Genomic DNA, 19,905 nt, shown 5'->3' with positions numbered 1-19,905 from the left:
GCAAAACCACTCTGTCGTTGCGCCTGTTTCCTTCCCACAGTTTGTGACTGCTTGTATACTAATGGTACAATTAAATGCATGAAATGCTGGTTGCGTCGTGATAGGTTGAGATTTTTCTGGTGAAAAGAGCTGTACATTCATGCCACCATTCTGTGATGTGGGGGATGTAACAGAAGTCTGTGGTAGTAGAGAAATTTTGCAGCTGACCATAAAATGCCTGCCAACCTCAAACGTGAAGCAGAGGATTTTTTGTCTTGCTGAAAGGTTGTCTACCTAATATGGTTATCGCGTCTACTGGTGTAAATCACACCTGTGATTGCTTTTATCATCTTGGCTTTCATGAGCTAAAGTGCTGCTGCATAGGTTCTGTGGGTAGACCTACCCCTTCCTGTGCTCAAGCTTGCTGTGGATCCAGTGTGAGACTCTTCTATTTTCAGCTGTAGGTGAATGAAATATCAGGACACATTTGGTCTGTTGGAGTGGCTAATGCCAGCTGGGATTTCTTACATACAAAGTAGTTTACTAATGCATCCATCCTTTCTTTTATTGTCTTTTATTTAATTTTATATTTTATTGTCATTTTTGTGCTGTCAGTTTAATGTTGTGTTGGCTTCTTTGCTGGATGTTCAAGGGGAGCAATATCTGTTAATATCTTGTTACATGTTAAGGTTTGTTTTTTTTTTAAATGTAATCATGAGCCACTATTTGTTCCAACAGTTTCTGAGCTGCTAACTATATATGTGATAGTAATGTCCAAACAAACAAGATACTTGGTTGTTTTGTACAGTCTGTCCTGGAAGTCTTTATTGTTAGGCACCAGTATTGTGACATTTGCTGTACAGATCCTTCGTTAATTAAGGAAGTGCAGTTCTTGCCCATTTTACAGACAAAAATGGAAACCTGATTACAGACAGCATGGAAGACTGATTTGCCTGAGGTGATGTAAGAGCTTTGGCAGGGGAGGAAATTAAAAAAAAAAAAAAAAATAAATAAGCATCCGGGGGGAACTGTGATTTGTTTCTACACCATATAGGATCATGTGGTCCTGTTTCCAAAATGATACTATCTGCTGCTTAAACAATTTCAAAAATACTGTACCTCACGGTGCTCAAATTAAGGGTAGCAAAGACCATTGAGCTAGAACAGCACATTCTTTTAAAGCAGTGTCAAAAACTGATTCCTGTGTGCAAGAGCCTAGATATGGGCCCTGGCATTGTCATCTTTCTGGTTAAGATAAATAATGCAACAGAATAAGATTGCAAATGTTTACGTACTAGATGTTAGAAGGGTATGCTGATCTGTTGTAATTGTCTGTAATTTTTTAACTGTTGCAGTGCAAGTATTTATGGTTAAACTATACTGAAATTGGTTAGTGTATCTCTGTACTGTTACTTTTCTTATGGTATATTTTACTTAAAATCACAGGAAGAGTCAGGCCTTGCTGTTTTAAATCGCCTTCTAAGGACAGAACCTTAAGCCATCCTTTATTTCAAAAACGCATTATCAGTATGGATAATGTAATTTAATCTTAAATGTGGATTCAAAAATATCTTTTTCTAAAATGCCAACTTCACTTATTAACTTTTCTGCAGAAGCTTGCTCTGTGATAATAGCATATATTGTGCAGGTAAGGGAGTTTCATTGCTTAGTTTTGTGCCATCCAGATGGTACAAACTTCTAAAATGAATTGGAAAAATTCATCTTTTACTTGTATTCAAGGACTGAGGCACAAAATGCTAATGCAAGGGCTCAGAGGGGAAATACAGTTCTCCTGCATATTTGAGAAAATGTGAAGCCCTTTCAAGAAAATCTAATAAACATAATAATCACAGGCTGCTGACACTAAGGAAAAAGCACCTCATTCGCTCTTTCTTTTATGCAGCAATTTACTGGTCCCTACTGATTTTCAAATTGCATCACTGCAGTAAATTATCCCTGCCAGTACCTATGAAAGAAAGCACTGGGATCCATATTTGTTTAGTGCTGTGCTTAAATCAGCAAGAATGATAAATTTGTTGGTATGAAATTGGAAATACCAAGGGCTTTTCTCAGTGAACTAGCAGGTATCTCCATTTGTAATTTATCGTGACCCTTTTTCACTGTATGTGCTTTGTATGTCAAATATTTATTTCTAAACAAATTAAATTGTTTTCTGTATTGATATAGCTATGGTTTCGTTGATGTTCTTGAAATCAAATTGTATATTTTTTTCTGGATTTAAAATATTACCAATGTTGTGTTGTATAACAGCACTTGTTAAGTTCTAATCTCCAAGTTTTAGTGATGGACAGTTTTCATTGTTAAATGTTCTAGACGTGTGTTTGGTTTGTTACGTGTGTGTTGGGTATTTTGTGTGTTTGTAGCAGTGTAGGATGCAGTGAGCTACTGCAACTTCTCATTTGCTTTTTCCAGAGAAAAAGGAAGATTAAGCTGTATATCAAAGCCAAAGCAATCTGATCCCTGTCTTTAAGTCATTGGAGCCATTCTGTTTTACACATGGCACAGCTAACACTGAGTCCTGTGAAAAAATGTACCTACTTGTTCAGTTTACTGCTGTATTTTCAATGCAGGTATTAATAGAGAAAGTTGACTGTACGCTTGTATTTTGACAGGAGTCCTGTCCCTTTAACCTTAAAATAGGTTGCTTTCTATGATTACATCCTACTGCCTAAATAAGTGCCACTGCTGAACTGAAAATAAGTTGTAGCTGGTGCTTCATTACTTAACATTTATATCAGTATAATAGTAATAATTCAGTTTGTAGCTAGTATGCAAAATTGTAACCCAGTGTTAATAATGTGACCCAGTGTTACTCTCTTGTGGGCCAGGCCTAGTTCATTTGTGCTGGCACACTAAATAGCTGACTTCTGCTCAACCCCAGTGCCAACTAGGTGGGCTTTATTCTACTGCAGCGAGCTACCACCACACCGCAGTTTTGTAGAAGCAGTAGTGTGGACTGTATTCTGAGGAGCCATGAATGACTTTGCTCTTAAAAGAAAACAATGCTTAATTTCAGTTCATCTCTCTTTGTCCCAGTCTCCATGTGCCTGACCATGGTATCAGGCTTGTGAGGTGAATGAAGTGTTGTAGCGGTCCAGACTCCTGTCTGGGGTGAGGAATCTGGTTTCTTTGAGAACAAGTGCAGATCATGGTGTTTTCATTTGTGGTGTGTTTTCCTGTGTGTGTTCACTCATGCACCTTTGCTGGTGCGAAGAGCGAGAGTATGTTGGATGAAGATGGTGCATCAGTTGGTTGAGATATTTCACAGGAAAATTAAGCTGAAAATCAGAAATGATAAAGATGCAGGGCTAGGTTATCTGCAAAGGTTAAGACAATGTCAACGATGGTTTTCAAAAAGGTAGAAATGTAATAGAAGGAGATGGAAGAACAATGGGAAGAAGAACAAGAATGCACAAGAGTTCAGCTCTATGTGATAAAAAGATGTATGGTAATCCTATTGGGTGCTCTTGCATTTACAAACCCCAGTTCACCATTCATGGTTTTATGCCATCAGTATCCTCTGGATAGTACTTAAGTTTTCTAGCTGTAAATTATTTCCAACTTAGTCTCTATTAAAATACTCTTGGAATAGCATGTTCAGATGCTGACATGTTGTAGAAGAGCTGACAGCCTGATCTTGGTTCATTTAAAATGGAAAGCAGCCACAGTGCAATTATGTGTTCTTGTCTGTTGTGTTTGAAGCTCCTGTAGTGGAAATAAACACAATGGTCTATGTTGTTACTGGGCTTTTTTTTTTTTTTTGGCTACGTTTTTATATTGGCAATCTAAAAGAAGATACGTGAGGACAAACCCCCATGCATACAGGGTATGTTTGTTTCTGTGTGCAAAGACATATAAAACATGGTATTTGTAACTTAGCATTTTAACATTTTTTGAATTTCATTTTTTAATCTACAAAATCTGACCAAACTCTTTTCAGATGACAGATATTTGCGTATTGCAATCCCTTCCCAGCATACTTTCTGCTATAGCAACTTCACTTAGGTTCTTACTAAAGTACAATGAAAATTATTGTGATTCCTTTTAGTGATCAAGTTTAAATCAAAACCATTATTAGGAAGTGGTGGTGGTTTGTGGTTTGGGTTTTTTTGTGTGTTTTGGTTTTGTTTGTTTGTGGGTTTTTTGTTTGTTTGCTGCTTTTTTTTTTTTTGTGTAATGGCAGATGGAAATCTGAAGTTGACTTTCTAAATTCTCCTGTATCCACTGGTGTTTTATCTGTTGTGTAACTGTATAATACAGAGAAATATTGAAACCTTAGAAACTACAGTTGCAGCACGAGGCATTAGTTCATTGTGCATTTGTAGAGCATCCACTGGTTCTATTCACATTTTGAATTCTCACAAATTTTTTAACATCACCCTGGGGCAGAGGTAAGCAAGACATTTGGTTGCATCAATGTACGTGTGCTGTGGATCGATGGTGTGTATGTATACTTACAGCAGCAGATAAATGACAAAATGTAGTATTTTGAAGGGTTTTTTTTTTTGCTATTTGGATATATTAATGCACTTTTAATCATAAAGCCTCTTCCTGCCTTCTGCCAGCCTCCTCTCTTTTCAGAGTGTTACTCATTTGTAAGGAAAATAGTTTTTAGAAAAGAGTCTTGCAGTGCATTGATGCTTCTAATGTCCTACCTTTATACACTTGAAAAGTACTAGTCAAGTTTAGTTCATATTATTGTGTTTTGTGTTTGTTTTTTTTTTTTCTTACAAGCAAAAGAATTAAGCTGCTTTTAAGCTGATCCTTGATTTGTTCATGTAAGACAAGGAATGACAGGTGGAGTAACAGTAAACTAGACCTGGTGATGCAGAAAGCTTCCTCCAGTCCTGTGTTCCTATGCATGTCTGCATGTTACTGTAGAAATAAGAGCAGTTGTTTCAATATATTATGTACCTAATATTGTTTGTAAGAATTTTAAACTAGCTTTCTGTGTTAGGATAAAGACATGTGCTGCTAACCTTAAGAGTTCTTTTTCCTTATTCAAAGACTGGGAATTTGACTATATGATTTGATGAATTGATATGAAATTGGATTTTTCCAGGTGCTATTTTTGTTCCAAGCTACTGACCTCTAGTGTCTGGTTTGCAACTATGAAGCAAAACGTTTTAGTAATTTAATATGCTCCTCACATGTCTATTTGCTACGGGAGAGTCTTTTTCTCTTTAAATTTCTCATGAGAATAAAATGTCTTCATGATTTATTGTACTTGGGCTTTGCAAGTATCTATCTGCCTTATATATTTGAAAGGAGATCAAAAGAAAACCAGATTTATGGTTAAGGCTTCTTTAAAGAAGTAACTACTCACAAGCCCAAATGTTTGTTTGGAGTCTAAAAGACACTCTGATCTGTGAGAGCATCCCATAATAAAGGTATTAAAAAACTTATTGTCAGATCCTTGCAGTCATAAAGCATGGTAATTATATTTGCAGAATCCTGATTCCTTTTTGCTTAGGACATCACTGCTTTACAATTGAAGTTTTTCCTACATATGTGGGATTATTGGTCCAAGAACAGTAATATTTTCATATTTTTCCTACATAATCATCAAGCACGCATTCCTGGATACACACTGTATGAATATTTCCTTTTTCCCTAATTTGGTTTTAGCTAGATGTGTCTCAGTATAACTCCTACTGATTGATTGATTGTTGTTGTTGAGATAGGCAAGCAACTCTCCATTCCCCAGTGGGAGACCAAATTATATAAAAGTGTAACGCCTACTTTTAGGAAAACAGAGTACTGGGTACCTAAAAGGGGTGCCTGCAATGCCATGTTAAATCAGAGCCATACTGTGTGGTCGTAGTGTTGTGTTTTGAGATTTTGTTTGTTTTATTTGGTGGTGGTTATTTTTTTGTTTCAGTGAATGCCCTGGTTCTTCTCATTTACAATGAAAACAAACTGGAACATCTGCCCTAGGCTCGGTCCTAACAAGATTCAGTCTCTGGGATAGACAGCCTTTCTGGTGTGGGGGCTGCATTACCACTAGGTGCTCCAGTGTGTACCAAGTGCACATGGCAATGGTGGGAGACAACATGTGGTGTCTTGAGGTCTTCTGAGCACTAAATAAAGGGCCAAATGATAATTCTGCCTTCATGTCTGCTGTCAATCTCTGGCCCTCAAAGTTTATCCCATGTTTCTCCTATCTCCTGTTGTCTGCTCTTGTTGAAACCCTTTCTCTCTTCTGGGATTTCCTCCCACTGCTTTATTGTACTTTCACGCCCACCAATTCTGCAGAACTGATGTCATCTTAGTGTCCTGGAAGATGGGGCATGTGTCACCTGGGTTCCTGAGGAAAGGCTGTGGTTGCCAGCCATGCTGGGAGAGGCCTGCAGGCTGCTCCAGCAGCAGGAGCTCCTGCCCTGCCCGGCTGCTGCTGGGCTCCAGCGGGCAGTTCCAAAAACTGCAGGTGACTCTGTTGGTTTTCAGGTGAATGAACTGCATGCAAATAATTGAAAACACCCACATGCTGGAAATGAAAGATATTAACTTCTAGTGTATGTTGGTCTTTGGCCCAGTGACCGTGAAATAACTTTACAGATCTACGTGACTCAGAGTGGTGTTAGACTTGTGTAGATTAACCATTCTGTGCTTTGAGTCATTCTCCTCATGCACATGCCTGCTGTGAAATATTTTCTCTTTATCTGTTATTTTAAACATTTCACCTGAAAAACTTAAGGGCTGTTTGGGATTGCTAGACACTTCATGTATTCATTATTTTTTAAATTTTTAACTATCAGTATGTATTTGCTTTGTGTAAACACACATTTAGGATCATAAAAAGTACGAAATTAAAAGAGTCTTTCCCTTTTAAAAACCTTTCTATGCTGTATGAAAGATGCACAAGGCAGGATGTTTTGTTAATCCCGAAGAGTAATTTCAACTATATTAAGTCATTACCTCAGCTCTTGCTGCTGATCTGGGGACACTGCAAGTCTCCTCCACTGTATGAACTTGAAATCTTGAATGAACTTTAGATTCATAAATATTCAAATTGGTAATACAAAGTACATGAGGTTTTTTTTCATATAAGGAATGCTAAAATCCTTCACTGTGTATTAGCCTTCAGATATCACAGATTTCTTGCTAGGCAAGACATTGGGGAATTCCATCATGATCTACTGTTGTAGCTTGAGTAATCCAGTCAGATCCTAAAAGTCCCTCTTCTTCCCGAAGACCTGGTAAAGCAACTTAACCTTGTAAATTTTTACTGTCAAGGTAATATGCTTTATAGAACAAAGTTATAGAGTTTTTGCAAAAGCGTGTATGAGAAGATGACCCCAATAGAGAAGCCAGCCTCCTTCTTGTGAGCCAAAGATCAAGATCTTCATGCAGAGCCCTTGATTGTGAAAGTCCTGGTTGACAGCCACACCAGTAGCATCTATTAATCTGTGTATGGTATTCTAGCTTTTTAAATTTTCCTTCCTGTTTCATATTTACAACAACAAAACTAGACAAGGCAAGGTCGGTTATTCAGCTGGATAAAAGAATATAAAATAGTTTAGTAATTCCATTTGGTTTTTGATAGCAAAAGATAAACCTAAAGAAAAGTATTTTTAGAAGTAATGCGGCAGCACCTCTTCTAGAGTATAGCAGAGACTCTTGGGGAATTACAAATGTTTCAAGAATTTCTATATTATTTCAAACATCTTTATGTGGAGAAAAGAAAGTGAACTCTATTAACCTTATGTTTCTTCTTTTTTTTTACTGCTAGGCCCTTGCCAAAATAACAAGCAGCCAGCAAAACATACATCAGCTGCATGTTAGACCCAAGCTAAAATTGGTGAATTGACCTCACCTTTGCTACTTTACAACTTGTAGTGAATCTAATACTTCATTGCTGTACATCTGGTACTTAATGACACAGCATCTGTTGCAATGCTCCTGATTCACCTGGTGTGGCTGTGATCAGACTGCTGGGAAGATGGTTTACTTTAATCTGCCTGCGTTGGGCTTCCAGGAAAACTTGTATTGGTGATGTTAATCCCTAGCTGGCTGGTAAAGAATTTGTGTGCCAGCAAACCTTGTTCAAAATCTAATTGGCTATGTTAAGGACAGGCACTGTAATTATTCTCCTCGGTGAGCAAATGCTTTGTGGATTATCAGGTACATTAATTATACGAATTCCCTGCCAAGCTAACTTCTGGTGAGCTCCTGTGTTCTTCACAGTGTGCAAACAAAGACAAGGAAGCCAGAGTCATTTTGTTAGAGTCATGTGAACTGGTATCAAAGCTGTTCTGGAGAAACTTAAAAGTGCCCAAATGCTTTTTTATAAAAGAGTGTATAATGTGATGCCAGGGGGACTAATGATACTCCCGACGCGCACTTCGGCCGAGCCGGGTTTAACCGCCAGCCGCGGTCGCTGAGGCGACACCGCTCCACGCACCAGTGGCTGCTCCGCGCAAGCGCACGGGAGGCGGGGGTGAATCAGCGGCGGCCACTGCGCGTCGTGCCCGCCGGGCGGCCCCGAGGTTCCTCAGCACATCCGGGTGCCGCGGCGCCGCCCACCGCCGGGCTCCCGGCTGCCACTGCCGCCCGGGACCCGCGGGGCCGCGCCGCAGCCGCGCAGCGATTCTCCCATGCGAATCGCCGCCCCCCCACCGGCCGCTGGCGTGCGGCGGGGAGCGGCTGCGCTCCGCGTGGGGTCGCCGCCATGATGCCGGCCCTGGCCGCCCAGCGGCGGGGCTGCCGCGGCCTCTACCTCCTGTACCTGCGGTGCCAGGCGGCGCCGCTCCCCCGCAGCTGCCACGGTGAGTCTCTCAAGGCCCGGCGCGCTGCCTGGCGCCGGGGGGCTGCCGGGACCCCCCCCGGTCGAGTCTCGGAGGAAGGTGTAATCGAGCTACGTGCTCGCGTGCGGAGAAGCGAGTACCGGCGCTCGCAGGCAGCTGGCGCCGGGCGGGCTCGGGCGCCAGCAGGGGCGGGAAGGGACGGGCCGCTGCGGGCCGGGGGCCGCCGGAGAGCGCAGGCAGCCATCCGAGTATCGGCTCGGAAAACGGAGATGTTCAGATCGTAGCTGCCCGGGCAGGCGAGCCGCGTTCTGACGGTGCCTTGTCGCGGGTGTTCCCGCACGTAGGGCGGCTGCCCTGTCAGCCCAGCCCTGCGGAAAACTGATACGTCACGCCCGTGTTGAAGTTTGCCGTAATTATATAAAAAGAAGAGCAGCCTTTCAGGGTTTGTGTTGGCCTGAAGAGTGAGCCCTAGCTTTTGCTTTAGGCCACAGATCCCTTGAAATTTAAATTCTGAGTGGTTTTGTCCCCCTTCATGTTATCACTCCTTGTTGAATTGCAGCAAATACCCTATTTTGTTAATGGTTTCCTGTATATATGTGGATTAGCAGGAGAAATGCCCTCTAAACATGCTGATTAAGTTTCTTTTTCAATGGCTCCAGTATTACCAAAGCTTAGGAAACAACGCTGCTCCTGTTGTGCCATGTATTTATTGTAGTCTTTTGTGAGTCGCAATCAGTGAGTTCACTGAGCTGAGTTGACTTTTCTGGGCTTTTGTCACATTAGCAGTAACTAGTAGTAAGAGCTTATTTGACTTGTTTTTGGTGAAGTCTTTTTCTCCAAGGTTCAGATTGGTGTGTGCACACATGCAGATGCTTTTGTTCTGTAGAGGACTAAACTGGAAGGAAAGCTGTTGAGACTTCTGTGGAATAAACAGTTTTATAAAGAATTATCGTTTCGTTGAGAGGTGTATTATTCATATGTGGTTAGTCATGCCTCGTATGACTTGATTTACGTGCATTACTTAATTATTTTTATTTTATTTATGAATTTATTTTTTTACATTTATGTATTACTTTAATGAGTGCTTTCTGAAACAGCAAGTTTGCCTGTTGCATTTCTGGTTGGAAGAGTTATATACTCTCCCTGCAGAGGCGTTTGTGCTGCCTAATACAGGTTGGCCTGTACTGCATACAACTCTGCTTTTGGCTAGTCTTTTGCATACCCAAGGTGATTTCTCAATAGACTTTTTATGGATTTTATCTTCTAATTTCACTGTTGCAAGTGCTGCAAAAATTAAGATTCTTCTGTATAAAATGTTTTGTACAATGTTGTATGCTTTTCTACATAATTTCTGTAGCAAGTCGCTCTTGATGCATAATGTACACAGTTTGGTTTTTCTTAATTGGTAAGCTGTGGTTTGTACAGAGTGTACATAGAGTGAAATGGAGTGGCAACACTGGCTAATAGTTTTACAGTGGTCTGTGTTAGTTCTTTTATCAACACTTGTTTTTTAAAGATTTTGGTGCCGTATGACTAGAATGGGACTTAAAGTGTCAGCTATCTTACCAAATAGCTTTGTATTTTTCTCTCTCGTTTTTTTGTTTGTTTTTTCAAACTCCATTAGGATCATCTAGAGGTCTTTTGAAAAAACGTATACTGGATTGTATGGGAAAACCTCCTAACGTTAGAATGAACTTTAAAAGTGGATGTTTAAAGGGAGACAGTGAAAGCATGCTATGTACTCCTATTTTGTAATTCCAAACATGGGTAAAATAAGCATAGATCAGGATTTAAAAGATAAATTTCCATAGCTTATGCCGATACAGCTGGATCACCTTTCCCCCTGCCCCCCACCCTTTTCTTTTTTTTCCAAAAATGGTTGCCTAAAACATCTTTTTTTCCTCTCTCGGTTAGGATGGCAAGCTTCAACAAAAAGTGGGAGTTTGTCTTATATTCCACCATGCAATCGTCTGCCTGTGCAGTTGATGAGTCAAGTGAGAGTTTATACCTCCGATGGTCAGAAAAAAAATCTTGGATCAGAAGACACAAATGGATCAAACCCCGAAGAAACCCAGCATAAAGTTGGAACAGGTAGTTCTAAGCTAAAATAAAGAGTATTTATATACATGTATAAACTTTTGGTATTTAACAATTAACTTTTTTTTTCACAATTGTGTGATGTTACGATCACAGAATTCTTAGTATTTGTTGCTTGTGGGTATCTATATCTAAGTTTCAAATGCTTAAGCAGGGAGGAATGCTGAAATTTATTTCTTGGTCATTCCAGTAGTTAAAGGATTTAAGTTTAGGTTAATCACATTCAAAGTGGTGATGATAAAATGTGGATGTCAGAAGGGACTAGGTAACTTAAGGGATAAGCAATGGAATGTATTACTTGTCTTTTACCACTTTGCTTGCTTTAATTCTTTTTGTTGTAGTATTTCACTTTTGTTGTGTGAAATGAACTAGTGATAAAGATTGAATGAGTGTGAATACTGAGCACTGTGACTTCCCCAGGTCAAGCTATACATGACTGCTAAGGAGAGTTGAGCTGTTTCATCTGCTGGAGCTTTCAAATCTGACAGTTGTCAGAACTGCAACATTGGCATTAAACACTTGATATAATGGATATAACCTGACGCGCCTTGTTGTTCAGTTTGATTGTCAGTCTTGTGCTAGTTAGGTACTTGTGAAATTCAGAACTGTCTTGTCTCTACTCCATCGTAGCATCTTGGTTTTTTTTTTCTGCTTATTAAGTGTAGGGCTGCACAGATATGTTTGGAAGGCTACTGTGCTCAAGAGATAACAAATGCTTTTAAAAATAAAGTGCTCTGCATGCTTTTGTCTAAAACTTAGTGGTCTACTGAAGAAAATCTTCATTGTCAGATTAGCAGGTATTAATTTTTTCTTTAGTAAACTTGTAAATTCCCGAGGCTTGCAGCAATCTTTAAAAAGCAGTAACTATAGCCAGCTAAAAGTATTACTTTTCTGATGTTTGAAAGTGCAAAAGTGGATCTTCAATGTTATTCTAAGTGGAACAATCAGATATTGTTTCTGAAGTCTGTGATTGGATTTCGGAAGAGTATAACACCATTTCTGTTTCTTGGAAACTGCTGAAGGTGGTTACCAGAGGGCAAGATTCTTGCAGAAGAATGTCTGCCTGAATACAGTAGAGCCAGTTGTAGCTGTTGATGTTTTCTGCGTTCTTAATGAGCAGCTACTGGTATTAAAATGGGACATGTGAAAATAGTCCAGCACTATTGCTTTCATGATTGCCTTAAGCTGATTGTTAACTGTCATCAGGAGTGTTCCCACCTTCTCTCACCCCATCTGATGACTCCTTCTCTCATGCTGGCATTAATGATGTTTAGGCCTGTTTTGTGAAAAATTCATTGTTTCCTTTTGCAGAGCTGGGCTAGAGGTAGGATGGGTCAGTAAGCTGCTCCTGCTTGGTGTCTCTAGTGTGGCTGGAGGAGAGATGCTGCCCTCTGTGGCAATGTGGCCTTGAGTCACAGCTGAGAGCAGAACTGTGGGGCACCAGGGGACTTACCTTTTGTTGAGAGTGGGGACTGGCGTGTGTGAGTGTATATGAAACTGCAGCCTAGAGATATTGTGTGTAGATGAATAACCACTTTCAAGTTTATCTTGGAATGCTTGTTTTATGTGCATCTCATATCGGGGATGTCTTCTGGGGCCTAGTGAATAGAACATTCTTATGCATTATGGACATAATACTACTGTTTATTTAAAAAAGTGTATTTTGGTAGGATTCTGAAAAGGTAATACACTACTTGTAAAGATTCCTATAATTTTCCTGTAACTCAAATATTTAGCAAATAATGTATCTCTTTTGCACTTCTATCTCTTTATCAGTAAACCTGGGAAGTGCTTTTCCTGTTAATGTGATATTGAAAATATTAATGCATTCATCTTGAAAGTTCTGTCATATCGACCTCTGCTTGTCTGAAAAACAGTAGTTGTGAATTTAAATACACTATATGTATATATTTTTTTCTTCTCACTGATACACTGTGAATTTTGTCCAGCCAGGTAGTAAACTTTGAAAGGGTACTTGACATTGTCTCTGTGCATAGATATAAATCTTGGTATTTTTGGGCCTCCCCTGCTCCCCTGAATTCCTATAACCCAATCTTTTGTTAAATAGTTTTGGTGATATTTCTTTTAATGACATAAATGGTTGCACACAGAGTTTCTGAAAAATAACCTACTATGCATTTTTGCTAAGCAGTCCTAGCTGAAGTTTTTATCATGAATATTGATAGATTGTATGCCTGGTGTTTTAAACTAGGTAAGAAAAGAAGGAAAAGGAACAGCAAAGGGTTTTTTACTTTTGTTTTCAAGTCAAACAATAGCTGATAGGGCTGACTGTTTAGGAATGCAAATTATGTATGGTCCAGCCTTATATGTTGTGTAATAAGACTAGCTTCATAAATTTGTGTTATTCTTCCAAGAAGGTAAACTTGGATTGTTATTAGCCTTAGTCCTCTGTTGCTGTTAGGGCAATAACTAATTGCCTGATGAAAAGATAGTTAGAGAGTCCAAGCTTCAAGAATATCTGACCTTTGAGTAATTTGGGTAGCATGTTAAGCTAGGAGTGTCTCATTAATTAACACTAACCTGCTTGAAAAATCTTTTTTTTTTTTTTCTTTTTAAATTTTAATATCTCACTTTCAATAAGGTCAGTTTTAGTTTTATTAATGACTGTGTATGTGTTGCGAGTGTCCAAAGTTAGGGAGTGTAAGGGCATAAAAGAGGGGTTTTGTTGGTTTGACATGTTAGAATCGTAAGGTTTTTGTTTTGAAAGCTAAGTTGAGATCTGTGATATATGGATATAATATTTGTCTGTGTTTTCAATTACTACTTCTGATTCTGAAGTAGAAATCACACTGAAATTACTGGAATTTATTATTTTCCAAAGATTAAATTAACAATACTGTTGGCTTTTTGTTGAGTCATATCCTCAGATTTCAAAACGAGCTAAAATACTTTGTTTTCATTCTAGCTCCAGCTTGTGACACAAGCATTGTGGATTTTAGTTTACATATTCTGTGTTTTAATAAACTACCTTTTTGTAAGTGAAAAAGCTTCAGTTCCTTAAAATTGAATTACAGCTTGAAAGCTCTATGAGACTTGGTTGGTATAAACTATATAGAATTCATTATATTTATTAATATAAAATTTTGCCTAAAGCTTGCTCTAAACTGTAAGTATACTGTTAAAATATTTTTTGAAAATTCAGATTACTTTCTGAAGTACGTTGCAAGTTGGTGCTCTTATTGATCAACACTATATTAAATGTTTTATTTTGTTATTTATTCTTTTACCGTTTCTGTCTTTTCTTTTGAGAGCAAAAATGGGTTTTTATTGTCAGGATGGAAAGCAATATTAAGACGTATTATTTTGTTAAGTTAACCAGTCTCTTTACTAAAAATAAAAAGTAGGTACTGCCATATTTACAGCAAGCTGTATTTTTATTTTGCAGGACAAGATACGAGCAATGCAGGTCAAAAGCAGTCTTTCCTTAAAGAGCCAATTCAAGTAAAAGGTAAAGAAAATACCTCCTGTATTGAAACTTTAGTGCTGGTTCCTCTTCAATTGTGTAACAAGTTATGTGAATAACATTTTAAAACACACTTGTAAGTCAGCTTTGTTTAGTACCCAGTTGTTTGACTTCTGAAAAATCAAATATAGCAGTATTCCTTCAAATTACTCTCTCTTCTGTATCAGTTTTTAATTGTTTCGTTTAAGATCCATTCCTTTTCTCAGGAAAAGACCGATTTGTTTTCTTATCTGTTATCACAGTCTGTCTTCCTTGCATGTTTTTAGGCATGCCCATTCACCAACTCAGACTTCATGTGGTTAAGCTGGATACTTGATCTTCCCCTGGTCCTTGCTTTAAGTCTTCTTCTGCTCCTTCTTATTGCTGAGTTAATCTGATCAGTGTTGCTTCTAAATATATTTTGACCACATGAACTCCCTAATCTGAGTCCTGTAATGTTCCCATTTGTGCCTGCAGTGGATACATGCTTTGTATTTAGTCGCATCATTTAAAAACATAAATGGATAAAATGAAAGCATAACTTTCTTTCATGTTTTTATCATGACTTGATTTCACTTCATCTTCACACTGCTAGTTTCTATTATGTTATTGTAAGAATTATACTACTAAACACCCCTGTGCTTTTGATCACTCCTAGCCTTCTGTGCATGGAAATAACTTTATCAATAACTCCATTAAAAAAAATGTCTGGAATGAAAGTGACTATAAACTGTATAAAAATTCTGTCATGTCTTTCCCCAAATTTAAAGAAATATCAAATTGTAAAACTTGTCAGTAACAAGGTGAGACCAGTGTCTGTGTATATTTTCTGTACACTTTTGTCTACATCCTTTATGTCAGTTTCTTTGGGTCTGTTGTCAGTGTGTGCGTGCAAAGGGAATGTACAAGGTAGGAGAAATTAGACTGAAATAACTGTAAAAATAGATATATCTTTCAGTGAGAAGAGAGTTTTGCTGTTTTAGATTATAGAGGTGCAAGCAAGAATGTTTATGGTAAATATTTTGATTGGGTTTAGAAAGCGCAGTTGTCTTCAGATGCTTCTGTGACTTAAAAACTTGCTGATTCAAGTGTTACTAAGGCAATAACATTTTTAAAGAATCACTAATCATGTGCTACTTAAAAAATGTTTCATTCAGATCATCTTTTATTTGGCTTCGTCCTTCTCTTCCAAATAGCATTTTTTTCTCTACATTTATTGCCAGTTTTATACAGTTATTTGATCTAACAGTAGGACTACTGAGATATTCTGCAATGTACAATTGCTTATAGTATTTTCTTATAGTGAAATTTACTTATATTTCTGAAAGATGGATTAGTAAGTGTTAGTAAAAAATAACTTGTGGATTTATCAAAGGTTAATACCTTTTGGATATATATCTGTTTTAAATAAGAAGAAATGGGAAGCATTCTTCTTATTTTAAAATGTTCACCCTGTTCTAACCTGGGTAAATGATGGACTGTTTTTCGGAAATATCTAGTTTTTTGTCACCTTTTCTCAGGAGCATTGTGGGATGAATGTGATTACTCAAGTACTTAAAAAAATTGTTTAAGTTCAAACTGGATGACAGAAATCTGATTATTATGGTAAATATTGATATCTGTAATGTCAGTGGATTGTTGAGTGTTAAGCAATATATTTTGCCTTTTAAGCTTTCAAAACTCAGAAATAAATTTTACCAGAGTTCTACAATGTCTATTCTCAACATTTTTAAATATAGGATCTTTGTCTTGTGACTTAAGGAGAATTTTTGGGCTCACTGTAGAAATCATGTCAATCCTGTGATATGCAGGAAATTCATGTGTGTGCATAAGTCTTCTCTCCTGCAGAATGTGAGCTTTTTGTTTTCAGTTGTGTTCGTTATCGTTGTATCCTTCAGCAATCGTAACTTTTCTTCCAGTAAGTGTAACGAACGAAAGTGAGTGTATAGTGACCTACATGTGGAAATAAGGCGAAGTTAGGAACATATTGACAAGCAGGAAATAGTGGCATAAATGTAAAGTTCCATTTTTCCATTTTCTGAATAAATGTGGTATTCTTTTCCTTGCACGTGAAAATCCGATGTGATAAGAATGTCTATTCTAGACGTACAAAGCATTAGAAATAAAGAATGTGTATTTTTATTATAAATGCCCAATATTAAGTGCACTAATTTGAAAGTAATAGTTGATAAAAACAATGTGTACAGTCTGTCTCAGTTCTCTGGGTGGTCTGCAAAGGTCAAAAATCTTGTCAGCAGAAGGTGGAATTGGTTAAGTGTTGGAAACAAAGAAATGGGGCTCTGTGTTGCCATTTCAGTTTCTAAAGCAAGGGTTTCCAAATTACTGTATTTAATGCTGTCTTAGTAGCCAAACACCATCTCTGACATCAAAGTTGCAGAAGTAGCTGAAAGTGGCAGTTAAGTGTGTGGAATGTTTGAGAGACCTGAACTACAATTTAGCAAGTAACATTTTTGGAGGTAAATCATTCTACTCTTAGTCATTCCTTTCTCTTCACTGTTAAGTTTTCCGTCTCACCGACAAACACTGTTTTTCAGATCTCCATTTAGAGGTGTCATGATATGACACTAGATTGAACTAACTTTTGAAGTTTCTGCTGGGGTCTCCATGAGTGACTTAACTTGCTTATTCATTTCTGTTTTTAAGTGAAAGCAGTCCTTAAAAAAAGAGAGTATGGACCAAAATACACACAGAATAACTTCATCACTGGAGTCAGAGCAATAAATGAGTTTTGTCTTAAATCCAGGTATGATGGCTTTGAGTCGAAATTTAAATTGTTACTGTTTGTATGTACTTCAAAAATAATTGTGATTGGAGGGGGATTTTACACAGCAACTTCTAAATGCTTTTGTGGTATACGTAATCATAAGTGGCTGAAGTTAGTTCTTGTTTACTTAGTGTTACAGTGGATTAGGAACTTGTACTTAGTTTACGTGTTTCCATAGTGGCTTCCTAAAGTAATTTATTTGTACTTATATGACCATGAATCTAGTTGGGGGGAGTCTACCTCTAGAGGAGCTAGTTATTGGGGGGGAATGGCAAATAACTCGTTTCAGAATTTTGAGGTCATGATGGTTTGATGTTACCATCTCTGAAAGTTCGGTGAAAACTTCATGTTGCGTGAGGTCTGTAATTTGGAATAAAATATAATCTGGTTCATTGTAACAACTACTGTTGGTTGATTAACATTTGCTGCCTTTTACTATGTGTTGTGCCTGCCACCAGGTCTTACTGCGTATCGCTATAGTTGAGGTGTCTGTCACTTCATGCATGTTATGTGTGTGACCCATATTAAATCTAAAGGCTTTAGCACCTTTGTTTCTAACTTTTTATGCTGCCAGTGTTCTTCCCAAGTTTTTACATACAGTGTATGTCACCAGACTTGATCTTCGGTGAAGATCCGGTAGCAAATTATGCTTAGTCCTCTGCCATATTTTTATCATAACTGGTTTGTTGTGCAGAGAAATAACCAGATAAAGTTTAGCTGGATTGACCAAAAGGCAGTTTAAAAAAAAAAAAAAAAAAAAAGTCTAGATAATTGGTTGGGCTAAAAATGAAATGTTCTGTTGTATTAAAATTAAAAAAAAATCCTTGATGCTTCTCAGTGGAGATACCCTAATATGTATCTCAGCACAGGCAATTTATCTGTTCCTCCAAGCAGTTTTGGTATCTCCAACCTTGTGCAGGCTGTGTAGGTTTTGAGGTTAAATTTCTTAACTTTTCATGTTACATGACTTCTGATTTCCACTTGGAGATGTTAAGCCATGAACCCTCTTTTTTAGCACTTGTGCACATTATCAGTTACATGCAGATCCTTCATTGGTTGTTCTGTTATTCAGTGTTTCATTACTTTGTCTTCCATGTATAGTATTTAATAGTGTGAGGACATGATTTGGACTTTTGAGTGTGTGAAACACAGTGCTTTGCAATAGCATCATAGAGATCTCGTGCTTCCTATCGCTTATCTGTTCTGTTTGGCTCAAATAAACAACTTCATGGGTTTTTTTTGTACTGCAAATTAATAATATAAAAGTTGTGGAAGATCCCCCAGACATAAAAATAAAATTAGAATAATATGAACTTTCTCTTACACTAAACTGTTCGTCCACTTTCCTTAGTGATTTAGACCAGCTGAGGAAAATTAAACGACGAAGCCCCCATGATGATACTGAGACTTTCACTGTGTACCTGAGAGCGGATGTAGAGGCAAAGTAAGAACATTTTTATGAAGAAAAATATTTGGATCATTTACAATGGATTACATGAGCGAGAGACAACTTTTAACAGTCAGGTTAACAACGTGAAAGGGCATTAATGTTTTCCATATTCTATCTGAACACATTTTATATCCTCATTGTAATAATTACATGGTGTATATAAAATTGGAGAGTATATTTCATGTGTCCACTTAGTGCTTGTCCTTAGCTCCATCTTGCCCGGCTTTTTATTCTGTAAAGTAATCTGCAGGGCTTCTTATCAGAAAGAATGTGATGTTGTGCTTTTAGGAAGGGCATTTGTAATGTGATCAAACTGAAAGAAATTGCATAAGTAGAACCACTGTTAAGGTGCTTTTACTCTGTGCAGGTCTCTTGAAGTTTGGGGTAGTCCGGAGGCTCTTGCTAGAGAAAGAAAACGACGTAAAGAAGCAGAGATCAAATACAGGGAAAGTGAGTATGGAGTTCTCTAATAACTGCAAATCTATACAGCATTGTTAGAAATCTGCTAGGTGGGGTGTTATTTCATTGACAATTCAGCTTACCTTTGTGCTTCAGAAAGGGCTGAAACACCCTCAAACCATCTTTTTCTTAAAATTATTGCCATCCTTGCTGGTATTGTCAATAACAGGTGCAGTCAGATCAGTAGTTTGTAATGGATTTTGATCTGTCTGGTCAGTTAAAATCACAGGAGAGGTGATATTGCTTCAAGGTATTTACCCCCATTATGTGCCTATAAATTAGAGGTATTTTCATTTTTTTTTGAAACAGTTGTGTCACTGGAACACTGTCCTAGTATAAAGACTAGAGCTGCAGGTACCTGTTAAGGTACCTGTCAGTGTTGTCAGTAGCTTCAAAATTTTTAGGGACCAGCAGAATAATTATTGGACATAATCCAAAAACTGAGTTTAAAAAAATATTACCCAGTCATAATATCATACTGAAAAATCATGTACTTGAAGTGGTAACTCCCTTTCATTACAGACTAGCCTTGTCATCCACTGTCTGTTTTAATGTATTTAAATTAATGTGTACTGTGTATTTTATATAACTTTGTAGGGGAGAATCTAGCACTGCAGCTTCTAGATACTGTAGTATACCATTGTTTATTTTGAAGTTACTGAACATCATCAGTGGATGGAAAAATACTGATGATAAGAGACTTCTTTGAAATATCCTTTCCATTCTCCTTCGTGGTTAAGGGGCAGGAGGGGGACAGTAGGATGGCCTGGATTTGGTTCAGTGTGTTTTGAGTTTTTTTTTTTCCTTTGTGTGTCATACTTTGTTGGTATGAATGACAGTGATGTATAGGATCATAACAGATTGTATTTGGCATTTTGTATGGGTATATAACAATGTGTGTTTC

At 37.8% G+C, this 19,905-nt stretch overlaps 1 protein-coding gene across 1 annotated transcript in view; it reads left to right on the top strand.

The window, feature by feature from the left end:
• The first annotated feature begins 8,389 nt into the window (after positions 1–8,389).
• SLC30A9 (solute carrier family 30 member 9) overlaps positions 8,390–19,905 on the top strand; it is a 36,017-nt gene continuing 24,501 nt past the window's right edge. Inside the window, exons 1-6 of the mRNA XM_082052129.1 lie at positions 8,390–8,768; positions 10,662–10,838; positions 14,251–14,313; positions 16,972–17,071; positions 18,444–18,536; positions 18,910–18,992. Coding sequence (XP_081908255.1) covers positions 8,672–8,768; positions 10,662–10,838; positions 14,251–14,313; positions 16,972–17,071; positions 18,444–18,536; positions 18,910–18,992 — 613 coding nt within the window. The 5' untranslated portion in view covers positions 8,390–8,671. The remainder of the gene's footprint in view (positions 8,769–10,661; positions 10,839–14,250; positions 14,314–16,971; positions 17,072–18,443; positions 18,537–18,909; positions 18,993–19,905) is intronic.

The sequence above is a fragment of the Streptopelia decaocto genome, assembly GCF_964273445.1.
Source record: "Streptopelia decaocto genome assembly, chromosome: 4".
NCBI classification, from domain to species: Eukaryota; Metazoa; Chordata; class Aves; order Columbiformes; family Columbidae; genus Streptopelia; species Streptopelia decaocto.
Note: the sequence above shows the minus strand (reverse complement) of the source record. Positions and strands in the feature narration are given on the sequence as shown.